The 18,425-nt window shown below is 42.8% G+C and overlaps 1 protein-coding gene across 1 annotated transcript in view; it reads left to right on the plus strand.

Moving 5' to 3' along the window:
* The first annotated feature begins 1,411 nt into the window (after positions 1–1,411).
* Positions 1,412–18,425, plus strand: part of SLC4A8 (solute carrier family 4 member 8) — a 78,173-nt gene continuing 61,159 nt past the window's right edge. Inside the window, exons 1-2 of the mRNA XM_046012942.1 lie at positions 1,412–1,593; positions 14,385–14,466. Of these exons, the coding sequence (XP_045868898.1) occupies positions 1,549–1,593; positions 14,385–14,466 (127 nt within the window). The 5' untranslated portion in view covers positions 1,412–1,548. The remainder of the gene's footprint in view (positions 1,594–14,384; positions 14,467–18,425) is intronic.

Genomic DNA, 18,425 nt, shown 5'->3' on the forward strand with positions numbered 1-18,425 from the left:
ATACATATGTTAACTACTTTCTATATGCCCAGAATTCTTTGAGGTTCTGTGGAGTACACAAGGACATTAAAAAAATTGTCTTCGAAACACTTAACAACATTATAATAAGTTTAAGTCAACATATAATTAAAGTACTTGAATAACCACAGCATGGTAACTAATATAAGAAAGGTATGAAGCACTGTGAGGCTTGAGAGAAGGGAGAGATGATATCTCTAAGAGCTGTTGGGGAGAGTGGGATAAAGAAAGGTTTCTTGGAAGAGATAGCCTTTAAGTTTGACTTTGAAGGATGGTTTTTGATGGGCGAAAATGGGGGGCGGTGAATTCCAAATTCAAGGATTCAAGGGTTAGCCAAGAGATAAACAGAGATAGTGGCAAAGAATGCTAAGGCTCAGAAACAGGACCAGAGGCGTTAGATCAGAAATATGGTTCTGCCCCAGGGACACTAAAGCACAACTTTTTGTCAAATTTCAGGGCCAATGCAAGTTGTGGTATGTATGGACGTATGAATTTAACATATATCCAACTATGTTCTCCAAATGTAGTTTCTTTTGAGGCAAAGAATCATTTGGACTGTTTTTGGCCCCTCTAATAATTCAGACTCACCTATAGTCTGATGTGATGGTGCATGAAAGGCAAAAGGCCCCTTGCCTCGTCTTGGGGACAGAGGATTGGTTGGATTATGGCCAACCTCTCTTTTGCTTTGAAGCCCAAATCAAACTGAATGTATTACTCATGATTGTCTAACCTTGCCTCAAATCAGTAGTACTGTTGTTAAATAATAATTTGCCTTCCGTCATTTCTCGGAAAAGTTGGAAGCGCTTTTGTGGAATTATTTCAACAATCAGCCTGGGCTCAACTCTGTGCTTTCCTCTGCCAACCTAAGACCCAGGGAGAAGACGAAGTCGTAGTGAGTCTGTGGAGGGGGTCTGATCACTGCCTGCCCGCTTCTCTTCAATGCACGTTCATCTGGCCACTAGTTCAGAGATTAACAAGTAATTTTAGAAGGCCCTCCCCTCTCATCCTCTGGTACTTCCTTCTTCAATCCCAAGGGCCTTTTCCTCAGAATCTGAAAACCATTACCTAAGTAATAACACCAGAATTAGACAAAACCGACGCTTTCTCCGTTTTCAAGGGTCAGGTGCAGCCGCAAATAGAAGCACGAGATTTTCAATTTCTAGCAAGCAGTTGGAAGGACCTTTAAGCCCAGAGGCCCCTGAAGGGAGGGAGGCGGTTTCCAAGGCAACCGGGCCCGGAGCGGTAGCCTCCCCAGGCTCCCTCCTCCTCCTCCGCCTCTCGGTAGCCCGGGGTACCGCCGGACAGCGTCCTCCCGTGCTCCGCGCGCTGATTGGCCGCATAGGCCGCACGCTGATTGGCTGCGGTGAGGCCTCGCGGGCCGATGGCAATGGAGGCGGCGGCGGTTGATGGTTGACCGTTGGCTCCGGGGTAGGGGTCGCCGCTCGGGCCATCGGCTCAGAGCGGACCGGAGCACGCAGGCTGCTGACGGTCGGCCTGGAGCCCTCGCGCCAGAACTAGCTGGGTTCCGCCATGCCGGCCGGCAGTAACGAGCCGGACGGCGTCCTCAGCTATCAGGTAGGGCCCCGCCTCCCGCCCCTCCCCGGGGCTCAGCCTCCTCATCCTCTGCCCACCCTCCTGCCTCTGCCCCCGAGCCGGGCTCCGCAGGCCACTCCCTGAGGGCGAGGGGAGGCCCGCCCGGGACACCAGGGGGCGCTCCGGGCGGCTGGGGATCGGGCCGGGGCCGCGAGAGGGTGACCTTGGGCCGAACCCGGGAGCCGGCGGATCACTGCCGCATCCCTCGCGCGGCCGGCCGGGGGAGCCCGGACGGCGGCGGGCGGTGACCTCTGTTCTCCTCGGGTACTCCCTCTTGGGAGGGAGGCTGGCTTCTGGCATCGCGGCGTCTTGTTGGAATGGGGGGTGGGGGGTGGGAGGAATGGTGGCCAAGGACCTTGCTCTGGTGGGGCAGGTCTCCTCTTTGTGTTTTTATTTCTGGAGACTTCTGCTTTCTCCGTGGCTCAGAGAAAGAGCTGGAAAGACTGGAGGCTGGGACCAGACCCCGTCAGTGTGGCCAGCTTGATGACTTTCTCCATCCCATTGAGCAGACAGCTGGCAACTTCTGGGAATGGAAGGGGAAATGGACTGGGGAAGTGTTGAGAGGTCAGGAACAGGTGTTTAATAAAGGGAATGAGGAAACCAGATTTAAGTAAGTGATAACTCATCTGCTGGGGTGGCAAATGTCAGGGAAAACATTGGACTAGCTGTCAGAGACTATAGGCTTAAATCCTACATCTGCTTTGCACTGGCTTTGTGACCTTGAGTAAGTCACTTGCCTCTTGAACCTCAGTTTCTCTGTCTAGTAAAATAGAATGGGTAATACCTGCTTAGCTTACCTCACAGGATTGCTTTGAGGACTAAAGGAGGTGTTATTTGTGAAAGGCTTTAGTGAGTGACAACCAGTAAGTGAGTGGTAGCTCAATGAATTCTCACTCCCCCCTTTCCTGTGCAGTCAGGTGGTCTAGTTACTGCTCTGGAAAGAGAGATTGAAGGGAGGGTGGTTCAAGTCTGAAGTGGAGGGGTGTGGAGAGGATGATGGGAAAGATGATAGGTCTTGGAAAGAAATACCATGTTGATGTCAGTGATGGTTTCTGTAAGGAGGCAGGGGAAACAGTCTGAGTTTGTAGTAAAATGGGCATCAGACACTGACTCTCTCTTCTTCCTGGTAATAGTTTGCCACTAGATGATCCAGGATTTCTTGTTTGCTTGCTCCATCAAAAAAAAAAAAAAAAAAAAAAAGAATGCTAGCTAAGCTTTTGGAAAATCTTTCTATATCTGATCCTCCTAAGGCCTACTAAGTGTACTCAATGTATGTTGGGGATACACTGATGAGCAAAAATAGGCAATGTCCTGGCCCCCCTGGAGCTTCCTGTTTTGGGGGTGGTGTGGGGAGAAATAACCATTTGTAAGCAAATAATCCCATAAGTAAATGAATTATTATGAACTGTGATAAGTGTTTCAAAAGAAAGATGGGCAGTGCTCTGAGTGGTTCCAGCCTTGGTCTTAGATGAGAGAAGAGTTTGCTAAGGAAGAAAATTAAAGATCTAAAGAGAAAGTGTCAACTGAGAGAAGAGGGAGATCAAAGAACCTTGGAGACAAAGAGAATAGCAGAATAGCAGAAAGGAGGCACATCTAGTTAGAGGACCTGAAAGGAGGCCAGTGTGGCTGGAGACATAGAGAGCAATGGGGGGAGTGGTGTGAAATACACTGGGGGTCGTAACACAGAGGGCCATTATGGCCCATCCCAAGAAAGTTGGAATTTATTTGAGGCAAGGGGAAGCCACTGAAGGGGTTTAAGCAGGGAGGGGAAGGAGAGGGAGAGAGAGAGTGCGAGAGAGAGCACAAGTGTGTGAGAGAGAGGGAGGGTGGATGAGAGAGCAAGCACCAATGAGATCATGATCAGATTTTCCTACTGAAAGATTTCTCTGGCTGCAGTGGGGGGAATAGAATAGGCTGGAACGAGTGTACAGAATGTGTACTGTTTATATTGTCAAGATCATAATAACCCATAAGCTTCTGTTAGTGCTCTGTGAAATTGATACTTCCTGAGTACTTCTGGATACTGAAGTATCTGGGGTAGAATAGAAAATAATTATCTCCTTTATATCTAGTTCATGTAACTTTCTTGAATGGTGGGGTGAGGAGAGGAAAAGGAATAGAGCAGAAACAGTAGGACCTCATGAAACCTGAGTCAGGTGATGGGCAAATGGGCACTTGAGATACAGGGAGGAAGAGAAATGAGGGTAGGGGGAGGAAAGGAAATAGGGATGACCTGGAGGACACACAGTCAACGGACTGAAAATTACCAATGAAGGCTCCTATGTCCTAGTTAGGCTCTGTGTGTGTGTGTGGTGTGTGTGTGCGGAGGGGGGCAAGGGGATGGACGTTGCAGAGCGAGGAGATTGTGTAACTTGGTGTAAACAGAGATTCTAGGCATCACATCAAAATGTCATAAGTCTAGGCTGTTTCTTTGGTTTGGACTACTGCACTATCCTCCTACACTTCCCTCTGCTCTCTCTCTCTCTCGCCCTTCTACAGTCCACTTTCCACATGGCAGCCAGAGACAGCTTTTAAAAATACAAATCATGCCTGACCCTATCTTGAGACCCTTCAGTGGCTTCCCGGTGCATTTTCGAATAAGATCCAAACTCATCATGGCTTACCAAGCTTCAGTGTGCTCAGCACTGACTGCCTCTCCTTCGTTCTCTCACCATGGACCCCTGTACTGGCTTTCTTTCTGTTTCTTTGATATGGCAAGCTCCTTCATGCTTTAGGACCTTCGTTCCTGTCCTTTTCTCTGTGTAGGATATGATTCTACCCAGGCTTTTTTGTGACTCAACTCACATGCTACCTCCTTAGAGTGCCTTTCCCTGACCTCCATCCACAGTCACTCTCTTTCATATGATCCTATTTTATGTTCTTAATAACACTTATAACTCATCTGAAGTGTTCTTGTTTGATTTCTATATTATCTTTTTGAATGGAAGCTTCATAGGGACAATGACCAGGAGGAAATCTTATTATACAGCACAGTTTCTGGTATAAAATAGGTATTTAGTTGCATGAGTGAATGAATGACTTTCCTATATCCAAAGCCAATGTGCTTCTCCTCAAGGAGCTCCTGGTCTTGTCAGGATTAGCACAGAGCATCAGGTGTCCGTTGCTTGATTACACAAATCTCTCCCTTGCTGCTGTGCCTTTGCTTGGGTGTTCCTGCTGTGAAATCTTTCCCCTCCTCTTCACCTGGAATATTCCATTTAGCTTTCAAGGTCTGTTTCTATATCACTATCAAAATTCATCATTTGGTCTTTTCTGCTCACAATGCCCGCCAAGTGCTATTACTGTCTCCAAAGTACGTGCTTTTAATCACTCTGTATTACGGTAGCTTGTGTCTTTGAAACCTACACCAGTGCCTGGCTTGGAGTGAGCACTTAATAAGTGTTTGGGAAGATACATGGCAAGGTATACAAAGGATGTGTTGGATTGGGAAGAGACTGGACCGAGGGAGGCCAGCTAGGAGGCTATAGTTTAGGATGACTTTTTTTTTTTTTTTTTGTAATGTAGGATGACTTAATGAAGGTCTGCATTATGGAATTTTAATGAGATCTCTGGAGGTGGTTACTGGTATTTTGAGTCAATGAGCTCTTACAGGGGTTGGGTAGTAAGGGAGGAGGAAGAGCAGAAAGCTTTAGGGAGAGCCTCTAGTTTGGACTGGAACTGAGGACATCTTGTGTCTTCAAAGTTCTCCTGATCAGCTCTTTCAGAATAAGTGACAGAGAGGCGAGCAAGTGAGTTTGGGTAATTACCAAGGCTTTTATGTGAATCAGTCCTGCTCGGAATGGAAAATTCTGCAGAAATCTTCAGAATATCAAGCCCTGGGAAATGGGTGATAATTGGGAAGGATGACTGATGAGAAGGACTGATGAGAAGACAATCACATTCCATATCTTCTGTGGACCTGGAAAAACTCATCCAAACCAAGACTTCCTGAGGGAGACCTGAATGCTAGCACCTAATGACAGGCATGCGTCAGATCCCAGTTAACATTGGCTGGATGTTACCGAATTTCTCCTTTCACCACATTGCAGCGTATAATCCATATCCCTTCACACTCTCCCGACATCCACTAGGTGTTCTTTTCCTATGTGGGAGCGGGGGAAAGTGTGAGCATCCTCTGTCCCTGGTTTTCCCAGCTCTACTGGGGAGCTTCAGTAGGAGCAGTGCAGGCTGTCCTGCCAAGCAGAGAAATTGAAGTAGTCTGCAAATTGAGGGATGATTCAGGTTGCAAATTAATTCCTTCAAAATCTGTAGATAATTGCCATGGCTCAGGTTTGCCTTGGCAGGGTAGACAGGGCTCTTAGTCAAGACTGCCATAGTACTAATCAGAACACAGAAAGCAACCATGTTTATTCTAGATCTGCTGCTAGGTAACAGCAACAAATCTTAGATAACGGAGAGGTTGGTTGTTTCCTCTAAGTAGGAATAAGTTTACTCTGGTCTTGGTAGTTAGGGAACCATAATGTGTGTATTAGTTTCTGTTGCTGCCATAGCAAATGACCACACATTTGGTGGCTTAAAACAACACAAATTGATTATCTTATAGTTCTGTACTTTGCAAGTCCAACACAGCTCTCACTGAGCTGTATCAAAGTCCTGACAGGGCTGTGTTTTTTTCTGGAGGCTCTAAGAAAGAAACTGCTTCCTTGACTTCTGCAGCTTCCAAAGGCTACCTGCATTCCTTGGTGCCTAGTTCCCTCCCTCCACTCAAAGCTAGCAGCGTAGCATGTCTCCAACCCTACTTTCGTCATCACAACTCTTTCTTGGACTCTAGTCTTCCACCCCACTCTTCCACTTTTTAGGGATCCTTGTGATTACGTTGAACCCACCAGATAATCCAGGATAATCTCATTTTAAGTTCAGCTGATTAGGAACCTTACTTCCATCTGCAATCTTACTTGGGGGAGGCGGCGTTATTCTGCCTACCACCATGTACGAACTAATTAGTAATCTGAATACTGAACAGGAGTGACTGTAGGTGAGATTCAAGAAAAGAATCATTGAGAAAGAAGCCAGAGCTACTGGAGGTAGCTGCTGGAGTTCCCCTCACGCTGCTGAAGAGTTGAAACAGGAAGCTCCTGGGTGTTCAGAAGTTCACGGCCACAGAGAGGAGGGCTGGAACAGCTGTACAAGTCCTTGTGGAACTTTTTTTTTTCCTCACTAAAGCAGTCTGAATTCAGTGAGGACATTAAATAGAGGGCATTAGACAAATGGCATCTGTGGGCCAGATTCACTGACAAGGGTGTACAAGGGGCCAGAATTGAGAGACTTTGCTGGCTGAAGAGGAAGATGGAAGTGAATGAGATGGAGAACTCTTGGAAGTCCGTTCACTAAAAGGGCAGAGTACAAGTGTCAAGTACCAGGGTCTGGCACACTAAGGATTTAAGATGGTAATAATGTGGATCTTGAGCTGTGGATTAATGCCCTGATTAGGTGACCTGAGCTCTCTGAAATGACTGGGTTGTTTGCTTTTGGCAATATTAGCATACAATGTTAATAAGAATAGAGAAAGTCTTGAATTTGAGTTCCTCCTATCCCACTTAGCTCTTGTGAAACCATACTTAGCTTTGTTTTAAGACTGCTGCAGGGATTAATTTGGGTAATGTATGTAAGGCACAATGCTAGGTATATAGGAAGTACTCAGTAAATATTTGTACCTGATACTCATTGTATCAAGGGTTTGCTGATTAGAAACCCTGAAAATCACTTCTATATTTGTTGTTTTATTGACTCTTTTTTGTTGTGGGTAAGGATGGGAGAGAGGAGGGGTGGAAGGGTGTTATTCACAATCTCTAAAAACATTGGATCCTTAGAAAAAAAGATAAAAGGGGTCTTTGGAGGTGAAAAGTTTGAGACGAACTGCAGGAAAGGAGAGGGAGTTGAGTTTAACTGGTCTACCACTCCACAGGTCCAGAGTGGTGCTATAGGGGGCATGAGTCAGGGAGAGGGCTCAATGTGGGCCCCATTGTCTGCCGCCTTGCCCCTCCCCTGCAGGCTTTGGGGCTGCTTCCAGGAGCTGGAGCCATTATGTAAGGCTCAGCCCTGCCCCTGCCTTTTCATTTGTCCATTAACTGTAAGTCAGAATCTGGTCTGCTACTCAGGTATAATTCATTCATTTTTCAAGACTCATTACAAGATGTGCCTTGCAATTTCAGTGTCTTAATGTGTATTTAACCTCCTTAGTTCTTTTTATCTTCTCTAGTCCTTGAGGTAGGCACCCAAATCAATTCACATTTACATAGTGGGTCATTGTCAGTGAGCTGGGAGGAAGTACAGAAAAGAGGAGACTTAGAAACACCACCTTTTCTCTAGTTCACTCTTCTTTCCTTCCCTCCTTTCTTTCCCTTTTCTCTTAAAATTATACAGTGTGGTTTTCATGATTCCAGTCTTTTCTGAGTCACAACTTCCCTGAGAATCTGATGAAAGTTATGGACCCTCTCAAGAAAAATGCGTATTCACACATAATCCTGAAGGCCCTTCATGGGAACCCTAGAAATCTATGGATAAGAAGTCCTCTCTGCCAGAAATAATGATGGTATCAGAGGAAATAACAGCCAGCTGGTGAGGACTCAGTAGCAAGCACAGACCAATGAGACTTGCTATTCTTTTCTTTTTTTTTTTATGATTTTAAACAAGGTTTGTATATACCTAAAATTTATGGAACATTTCAAGCAGATAACAAAATAGACTTGTTAAATTGACTCGTCATGCACCCGTGACCTGGCTTCAACAGTGAACACATATCTATTTTGTTTCATTATGTCCCTGCCTATTCTCCAAATCCCAGACATCATATCATCAGTAAAAACTTCAGTATATATCACTAAAGATTAAGGACTTTTTAAAATGACGTAACTACCAAATCATAATATTATTATTATTATTATTTAAAAATTAACAATAACTCCTTAATATAATAAATATCCATTTAGTTGTTTAAGTTGATGTGGGTGCCTTATAATTTTTTAAATAGTTGGTTTGTTTGAACAGGGATCCAAACAAAGCTTGCACATTCACTTTCAAGCCTGACATTTCAAATGCTTTGGCTAGTGGGGTTTGACTGTGGCTCTGTTTTCTTTGGCAAGACAAAGGAAGTGGATGAACGATTATTCAATGAATTTGGGCTGTGGTTAACTAATTTAAATTAAGGAAACAAGTCGATTTTTCAACCTGAATATTTCAGATGTTTGACCTTGCTCTCCATATTTTGTTTTTATAGTTCTTAGAATCATAAAATCAACAATTCCACCCTCCCCCTGCCCGCTTCCTCCAGATTCCTGCTGTGTTCTATGCTGTGCCAGGTATCTGTGGACAGTGCTAAGCAATGTAACTAATTGATCCTATCCTTTGGATATTATAAACCTGTGGCGAAGTCAGCATGAAAAAGTATTCACAAATGTACGTATATATGAAGTTTTATTGGAAAATATGATGACCATATGATAAAAGAGTTCAGAACCCTAATAAATATTTATTCATCACAATTTTTGGATACTTACCACATAATGGACATTATACTAGCTGTTAGGTGGACATAGTGGTGAACATAGGCACAGCACCTCTCCTTCTGGGATTTACAAGAGTGCAAAGTACTTACAGTGGTAAGCTACTGTATCGGGCTCTAAGAGCATAAAGATGACAAATTGTGGGTGCTGCCATCAGGAAATCCATGGTTTAAAAGATGAGCTGGATAAATAACAAATCTGAAATAAAGGCAAGTCTTTCTGTCTAAAAGCTATTCCTTTACTTTATATGAGTCTTTACATTGATGTTAAAGATGTATTTGAAGTTTTTGAATACTTTTAAATAATTACAAAATGTGAAAAAGTAGTCTTTCTAAGTTAATATATTATTTTCCATGTCTGTAATCTTTCAGTTTTATCTGTAAATATTTCTGTGTGTAACACTAAGAGATAAGAATTATTTCTCTAATTTAAAATTTTATTTTAATTTCAGTATTTTTTTTTAAAGATTTTATTTATTTATTTGACAGACAGAGATCACAGGTAGGCAGAGAGGCAGCCAGAGAGAGAGGAAGGGAAGCAGGCTCCCTGCTGAGCAGAGAGCCTGATGTGGGGCTCAATCCCAGGACCCTGGGATCATGACCTAAGCCGAAGGCAGAGGCTTTAACCCACTGAGCCACCCAGGCGCCCCTAATTTCAGTATTGTTAACATACAGTGCTATATTAGTTTCAGGTATATAAGATAGCAATCCAATAATTCCATACAAAAAAGATAAGAGTTCTTTAGAAAATGAGTATGGTATCGCCTAAAGAAAAAAATAGCAGGGGCACCTGGGTGGCTCAGTGGGTTAAAGCCTCTGCCTTCAACTCGGGTCATGATCCCAGGGTCCTGGGATCGAGCCCCGCATCGGGCTCTCTGCTCGGCGGGGAGCCTGCCTCCCCCTCTCTCTGTGCCTGCCTCTGCCTACTTGTGATTTCTGTCTGTCGGATAAATAAAATCTTTAAAAAAAAAAAAAAAAAAAAAAAAAAAAAAAAAAAAAAAGAAAAAAATAGCAATGTCTTTAATATGATAAAAGATCTAGTCAATATTCAAATTTCCAATTGTCTCAAAAATTATTTATTTATTTTAAAAAGATTTTATTTATTTATTTGACAGAGATCACAAGTAGGCAGAGAGGCAGGCGGGGGTGGGGTGGGGGGGGGGGAAGAAGGCCCCCCGCTGAGCAGAGAGCCCGATGCAGGGCTCGATCCCAGGACCCTGAGATCATGACCCGAGCCGAAGGCAGAGACCCAACCCACTGAGCCACCCAGGTGCCCCGTGTCTCAAAAATTATTAAAAAAAAACCCCTGAAAATATTATTTCAGCTCGTTTGAATCAGGATTCAAATAAAATCCACACATTGAGATTGGTTTGTTGTCTTTTTTAAACTACTCTTTTCACGTTCTTCTTTCTTTGTCCATCTCCATTTCTGTCTTTCTCTTCTTGCAATTATTTATCTTAGAAAAGGGGTATGGGGAGGGAGAGGATTTGTTCTATAGTTTCCCAGTCTGGATTTGTTGATTGTATTCTCATGCTGGTGTTTTTCCATGGAACTGTGTTTCACTGTATTTTCAGTAAATTGGTATTTGAATTTAGAGGCTTGATCAGATTCTGGGACAATTTACTTGTTAAGATTACCTAATGGGTGGTGATATGGCCTCCCATTAGGAGACATACAATGTCTGGTTGTCTCTCTCTGTGATGTAACTGGCTGTTGAAAATCAATTCAATCCATTAGGGATTGCAAAATGGTGATGTCCTAATTCTAACATTCCTTTTTCATTTATTCTTTTCTATAATAAGAAACTTATTTCATCTCTTCTATGATACACTCTGTGGTACAATTTATATAGGAAAGCCAACATAAATTTTTAATGGTTTTCAAAATAATGAGTTGGTTTGTTAGCATTATCCTCCAATGGTGACCAGTTAATTTTTAGAGTGACACTGTGAACTCATGGATTTTAACATATTTGATATAGTTCATCTGTTGTAGTTATTACTCTTATTGATGCTCAAATTGTCCTAAAAAGCAAGGGATCTGTTTAAGTTGACTCCTGAGTCCTTTTGACACCACCCTAGTTGTCTGTGGGTGGTTTTTAGCAGAAAACGATATTTTAAGAGACCACAATCTAGGTGCTAAAGATACTCATTGGTTCTGGCTGTTCATTTTTTCTAGGGCTTTTGAGTGGACAGAAGTAGAAAATGTAAATTTATAAATTTAAAAACATTTAAAGATAAAAATATATGTTCTTGTTGATACATCCGGTTCAAATTCAGGACTCCATGGTTTTTACTTAACTTCTATCTTAAGACTGTATTTCCTTTTACCCCTGCTGAGAATGCCAGTTCTCAATGACATTGAGAATGACAGAACAAGTTTACATAATCATTCATTTGTTTATCTCACAATGCACAACAGTCTCAGAGTGATAGCACCAACACTACCACCGATAGATAACTAACAGGTTGTTTAAGACTTCTTTTTTTTTTTAAGATTATTTATTTACTTGAGAGAGACAGAGAGAATGCACACAAGCAGAAGGCAAGGCAGAGGGAGAGGCAGGCTCCTCACTGAGCAGGGAGCCCAACATGGGACTCGATCCCAGGACCCTGAGATCATGACCTGAGCTGAAGGCAGATGCTTAATGACTGAACCACCCAGGTGTCCCAGTTTAAGATCTTCTTAAACTCTTTTTGTCTTTAGGGTATATGCCACTAAGGATGTTCAGTCAATTTATTGTATCTTAAAGTTACATGAATGATTTCTCTTGGAATAGTTATGCCATCAATTCGACCTTTGCTTTCATTTTGTTTCTCATTTCTGGGAATTGCTTTTAAACTTTTTAGTTTTGTTTTAAAATTATGTAAGACATTTATAAAATCAGGTATATTCCAAGAAGTCTAGTTTTCTGTCCTTGTGTCATCATCCAGTTCCCTAACTCCTCTGTAGGTAACTATTAAAAAAAATTGTTCATGGCTTATTCTTCCTTTCTATGCTTTTAAGGATAAGCAGATGCTTATGTTCCAACACTTTTTCTTTTACATATGTATGCACATATATAAGGGGTCCTGGGATCATGACCTGAGCTACAGGGAGCTGCTTAACTGATGGAGCCACCCAGGCACCCCCAAACCCCAGACTCTTAAATACAGAGAAAAATTGGTGGTTGCTAGGGGGAATGGGTGAAAAAGATAAAGGGAATTAAGAATACACTTACCTTGATGAAAACTGAGTAATGTATGGAAGTGTTGAGTCATTATATTGTATACTTGAAACTGATTTAACACGTATGTTAATTATACTTGAGTAAAAAAAAGAAATAGCAGAAATACACTTGAGTAAAAAAATAGTGCATATATATATATATATATATACACACACACACACATACATACATATATACACACACACACACTCACACATTTGACTTTCATCTACTTCCCTAAAATTTGGTTTATTCAAGTTGTCCTCAAAAACTTTTTTGAGGAATACCTGGGTGGCACAGTTGGTTGAATTTCTGCCTTCAGCTCAGGTCATGATCCCAGGGTCCTGGGATTGAGCCCCACCTGGTATTTGGCTCCCTGTTCTGTGGGGAGCCTACTTCTCCCTCTTCCTTTGCCTACCACTCCCCCTGCTTGTGCTCAGTCTCTCTCTCTCTCTCTCTTTGTCTCTCAAATAAATAAAATAATATCTTTCAAAAAAGCCCCTGTTTTTTGAGTCTTCTCATTAGGAAAATAAATTGTTTTACATTCAGGGTTGCCTTATTTAGGGACACTGATGATAACTGAAAAGGAAAAGAGTAAAATTAGGACAGTAAGCTGGAAATTCGAGCAGGATCTAGAAGATGCTTAGGATTTGGTTGAGAGTTGGGGATAGGGCACATTAGATGACAGGGCATGTGAGCAAAGGCATGAAAGTGTGAATGTGCACAATGCCCATCGGATCAGTGAACTTGGCTGGAGCTGCAGATTTGATAAGAGAAATAGATTGGCAGGAAAATGAGTTCAGATTTTTTTTTTAACAATAATTCAGGGTCTTGGTAAGGTAGGTGCAGTTATATTATTTTACCAAAGAATTATTGAGTACCTGTTACGTGAAAATCTGTGTAGGATGCTGGGGAAACAGTGGTGAGGAGGACACACAGGGTCCCTCCCTTGAGCAGAGACATTTTATTACAAAGGAGAAGTACAGTGTGCTGTGAGGGGGCACCTAGCTTAGTTCAGATGAGAGGTAGTCAGGGATGCCTTTCAAGGAAGTGCATTGAGGCTGAGATCTGTGGGATGATGAATAAGTATTGGCTGCTGGTGGTGAGGATCGGGAGAGGCTGATAGTTCAGGGAGGGAGAAACACTCAAAAAAGAAAGTAAGCGTGGTTCCAGAACTGAAAACATGTCCAGAATGACCTAAAAGGCTAGGGAGTCTGGCCTAGGGTGGATGAGACATGAGAGTGGATTCAAGAAAAAGTACAAAGGAGGCCTTGATAAGAAAGGAGAGAAAACGACTTCCCTGAAAACATATAATGGACACTCAATATACGTGGAATGGATAAGTCAATACATTTGAAATTTCAAATGGTGGTCCATGGGTGAGTGTAAGTAAATGAGCACAGGGTACTAGTTTTGGAAAGATTAATTTGGTTTTAGACATGTGGATCTTGTGGTCAGCATCCCAATGGTTTGTCAAATACTGAGACAACAGTTTCAGGCTGCTGTTGACATTGTAAGACTCAAGCAAGGGAAACAAAAGGTAGAGTGCTCCTGCTTGGGAATTACGGTTAGAGGAAGAAGCTGAGCCTTAGGTTGAAAGGGAGGAGACTTCATCAGAGGAGCAGGATGGAGAATTTCAAGGACAAGAGGCTCAAACTCTGTAGAGAGGTCAAGGAGACCAATTTACACTAAATGAAATGATGTGGTTGACAACACAAAATGCAGACCTATTATCCACTTGTATGAGAACTGCAACCATAGGACTGCAGTCCCACTTCTGCCTTTTACCACATTTGTGCCCTTGAGCAATAATTACTTCATTTTCTCTGACTCCCAGGCTGCTCTTTTATACAATGAGAAAGAGAATGGCTATCATGTTTGTGTCTCAAAGTTACTGGGCGGTTCAAATGAAAAACATATGTAAACCACTGTGTTTTCTCCTCTAAGGGTTGCAAAAAAGGGTCGGACATACATGTCGGACTTAAGTGAATGTTTGAGTGAACATATGCATGTTACTATTGCTACTTCTTTGTATTTCAACAGAGACCAGATGAAGAGGCTGTGGTGGATCAAGGTGGGACTAGTACAATTCTCAACATTCACTATGAGAAAGAGGAGTTAGAAGGTAAGAACTGTGGTTTTGTGTGTGTGTGTTTGCATGTGTGTGTGTGTGTGTGTGTGTGTGTGTGTGTGTGTGTGTGTAGAATTAATGAGAGGCAGCCTGGTATGGAAGGAGAGCTTTGCCATCAGGAGGCCTGTGTTTGAGTTCTCTAACTCTTTCTGTAACTCTAGCTGTAAGACCTTGGGGGGAAGTCACTTCGTTTCTCTTAGGCTCTATGTCCTCATCTGTTAAACAAAAGTAGGGATATTAATACAGAGAACAAACTAGTGGTTGCCAGAGTGGAGGGAGGTGGGGTGAATGGGGGAAATAGATAAAGGGGATTAAGAGGTACAGATTTCCAGTTATAAAATAAATAAGTCACGGAGATGAAAAGTACGGCATAAGGAATAGAGTCAATAATATCCTCATAATGTTGTTTGGTGACAGATGGAGAGTACACTTACCATCATGAGCACTGAGTAACTCCTAGAATTGTTAAATCATCATGTACACCTGAAATGAACACAGCACTGGATGTTAATTATAATTCAATTAAAAAAAGTAGAGGTATTAATACCTTACTATTAGGATCCAATAGCATGTGAGACAGTGCTTTGAGCACTGTGAAGCCCAATATAAATATTAATAAATGATCTATTCCATGAGAATGTAAAGTATTCTGATCAGTTTGTCAATTCTTGACAACTGCCTTCAAATATAATTGTAAATACGTACACAATTTTAAAAGAAAATGAAATACAAATAGCTTTTAAAATTCAGTTTGGTTATATTCATTTTGGTTATATTATTCAGTTGTTTGGTTATATTATTCAGTTTGCCCCATCACTAATATTTGCTCTTCCCATTCTAATTATACCCATTTCTGCCTGGTGTTCTCATTTACACAAGACAAGAGAAAACCTACACACCGGTAACATATTCTTTAAGATCTCATAGCACAGGGGCGCCTGGGTGGCTCAGTGGATTAAGCTGCTGCCTTTGGCTCAGGTCATGATCTCAGGGTCCTGGGATCGAGCCCCACGTCCGGCTCTCTGCTCCGCAGGGAGCCTGTTTCCTCCTCTCTCTCTGCCTGCCTCTCTGCCTACTTGTGATCTCTCTCTATCAAATAAATAAAATAAAAAATCTTTAAAAAAAAAAAAAGATCTCATAGCACAGAGTTGTATTTAAAAAAACACCCAGCTAAAGTGGAAGGGAAAGAAGAGTCATTTTTATTGACCTTCTCTGTCTAGGTTCCCTTAACCTTCTCTTTTCCCCTGTCCCACCCCTACGTCCCCACATGACCCTCGATGGCGTCCTTCTGCTTTCCTTTTTTCCATAGGGCCTGGTTTCCTGATAAGTGCTGATGTGAGAGAAAGGCTCATGTCCAGTATAGCTTTAATAAGAAAAGCTATACTAACAAGTGTTAACCAAGCTAACACTTGGCTCAAAGCCTTTGTGAAATCTCTGCATCCCCTGAAATGTTGAAGGCTATGATACAGCAACTTTGTAATGACTGAGACTGCATGTAAAATGTTCTGTCTGTACTGCTTGTTCCCGTGACTTTTTTTTTTTTCATCAAAGTTGTATAATCTCCAGAGAAAACTTGTCCTTTGGTTGGGGAGAGTGAAAGCTGTAGAGGCTGACTCAGCCTCTAGGTCTGTTACCATGAGAGCTTATGTGGGTGGCTTCTGGAGGTCAGGGGAGTTTGGATATCTCAAGGTCAAGTTTTCCAAGTTATTCTGACCAGATGGAAGAAGAGCCCGTAATGGGTTTCGGCAACAGGGAGAAAGTGGAGAAGAAACGGGTGTGGAGGCGGGAGGCTAACATTTGTTGAATGCCCCCTGTGCCGTAAGCATTGGATTAGGCATTTCGCATTTTTCATCTTCCCGGCAGCCCGGGTGGGCGGGTATGTATCCTCACTATTTTACATGTGGAGAAGTTGTTTGGGGTCATGTAGCCTAATAGGTGAGACTGGGATGGAATTCCACTCTTTCTATTCTACCACACTGCCTGCAAGGGAAGACAGTCCTGGGCATCAACCACCCAACCTCAACTTCTCGCTCCATCACATAAAGATTTTTTTTTTTAAGATTTTTTAAAAAATTTATTTATTTGACAGAGAGAGAGATCACAAGCAGGCAGAGAGACAGGCAGAGAGTGAGAGGGAAGCAGGCTCCCTGCTGAGCAGAGAGCGGGATGCGGGACTCGATCCCAGGACCCTGAGATCATGACCCGAGCCGAAGGCAGTGGCTTAAACCACTGAGCCACCCAGGCGCCCCACATAAAGATTTTTATATGATATAAACATCATGTGAATATCTATCATGTTGCCCTGTCCCCCGTTCTGCCCTGGTAATCCTGGTGCCTCTTTACCCTCTCACTGTTGCTCTCAGTTTAGGTGTCCAGCCCACTAGACCTTTGCCCTCAGCAGGGAGGTAACGACTTATGAATACTTTTGTCTGCTGGAGAGTAGGATCATAAACACGGGCAGACTCTCTTGGATCCTGAGGACGAGTTCCGTTCACAGAGGTCAGCTGAGTAATTGGCAGCTGGAACATCTTTTCAAGATGACATATCTATTCTTTATGCACTCACCATTTTGCCATAAAGGAAAGCTATCTATAGTGTTGTTTAGAGGGGACAGTGCCTTGTCCTTCACACATAGAGCTTTTTGAAAAGTGAACTTACTTAGGTGAGCACTTTTTAAATAAAGCACAATTGGCAGCACAGGGAAGCCCAATGGTGCCCACTTCTCAGGCCTGACGTGGTTCTAGAGCAGCTCCAGAAAGGAGAAGAGAGTGTTGGGATTCTCTGTAGGCTTGGTCATGCTGGGAGGGTGTACCCTGACTCACTGTGAGGCAGGCCGTAGGACTCAGGCTACCCCTAGGGTGATGTCATTTCTTGAAGGCGTGAAATAAAGTCAGTCCCACTTTGACAGAAGGTGGAGGTAAATTGTATTCTGATTCAAAGTGTACACCATGACAGAGGGTTCTGTGGCTGTGGGCAGATCTCAGGGTCTCCCTTCTCCTTTATTCTGTACCCTCTGCTCCACATAACACACTCTGTCCCCCTTTTCAGAACTGGACATTGTTACAGAGTTTTGTAAATGGGGATCTTTTTGCTTAAGTGAATTCCATCAGTAGAAGGTGCATAAAACCATGACGTGGCTTCCTTTTATGTATGAGAGGAGTCCAAAGCAAGTATTAGAGCAGATTTCCAAAGATAAGCTCACAAAGAGCAACAGTCCATGATGTGCTTTGTGGACTCTCCCACTCCCAGAAGGACACGGAACAGTTGCTTTTGTTACAGAACTGGCGTTTTCTGGGTTTTTTTGGCAGATCATTATTCCTGATTAACTATTAGCTTTAAAAATCCTAGACTAGGTTTAATGCTTTCTAATAAGTTTTTAACAGAGGTAAGAGCCTTTTGATCTTATTTTTAAGTTATAAAAAAAGGCTTGCATCTGCTCTGCATGTTCGACTCCCCCCTCTGGTTATTGACTTTGAGTTTAACCTGTAGCCCAGGGGGGTGGAATAATTTTCAGTGTGTGCTAATGAATTCTGCGTGTGTGCTGGGTAAACAGTGTTTATGACAGGCACTCTACGTTGGTAGGCCCAGTCTCCATCTGCCAGGTAGGCTGCAGCTGTGATTTCTGTCCTGATCCAGAAGATTCAGCCCAGTTCACTAACAGTCGCTCTCTCTGTGTGAATATATACTTATTTTAAAAAATATACATGAACATTACATCTCTCCCATAAGTTTTACTGAATGAACACTTGTATTTGGACACAGATGGATCCCAAAGCGCAGGTTTGACAATGGCTGGAAAGAAAGAATGGGGAATTAGATGGGGAGAAGGCGGAATCTGGGTGAGTTGGTAGGTAGATGAGGGGGAAGAAGACTCCCAGTGGAGAGCAGCAAAGTGACCACAGGAAGAGTTTAGTGAAGTCCCAGATTGCCAAAATCTAGTTAAATGGACTAGA

Source organism: Meles meles, chromosome 7 (assembly GCF_922984935.1).
Source record: "Meles meles chromosome 7, mMelMel3.1 paternal haplotype, whole genome shotgun sequence".
Taxonomy (NCBI): domain Eukaryota; kingdom Metazoa; phylum Chordata; class Mammalia; order Carnivora; family Mustelidae; genus Meles; species Meles meles.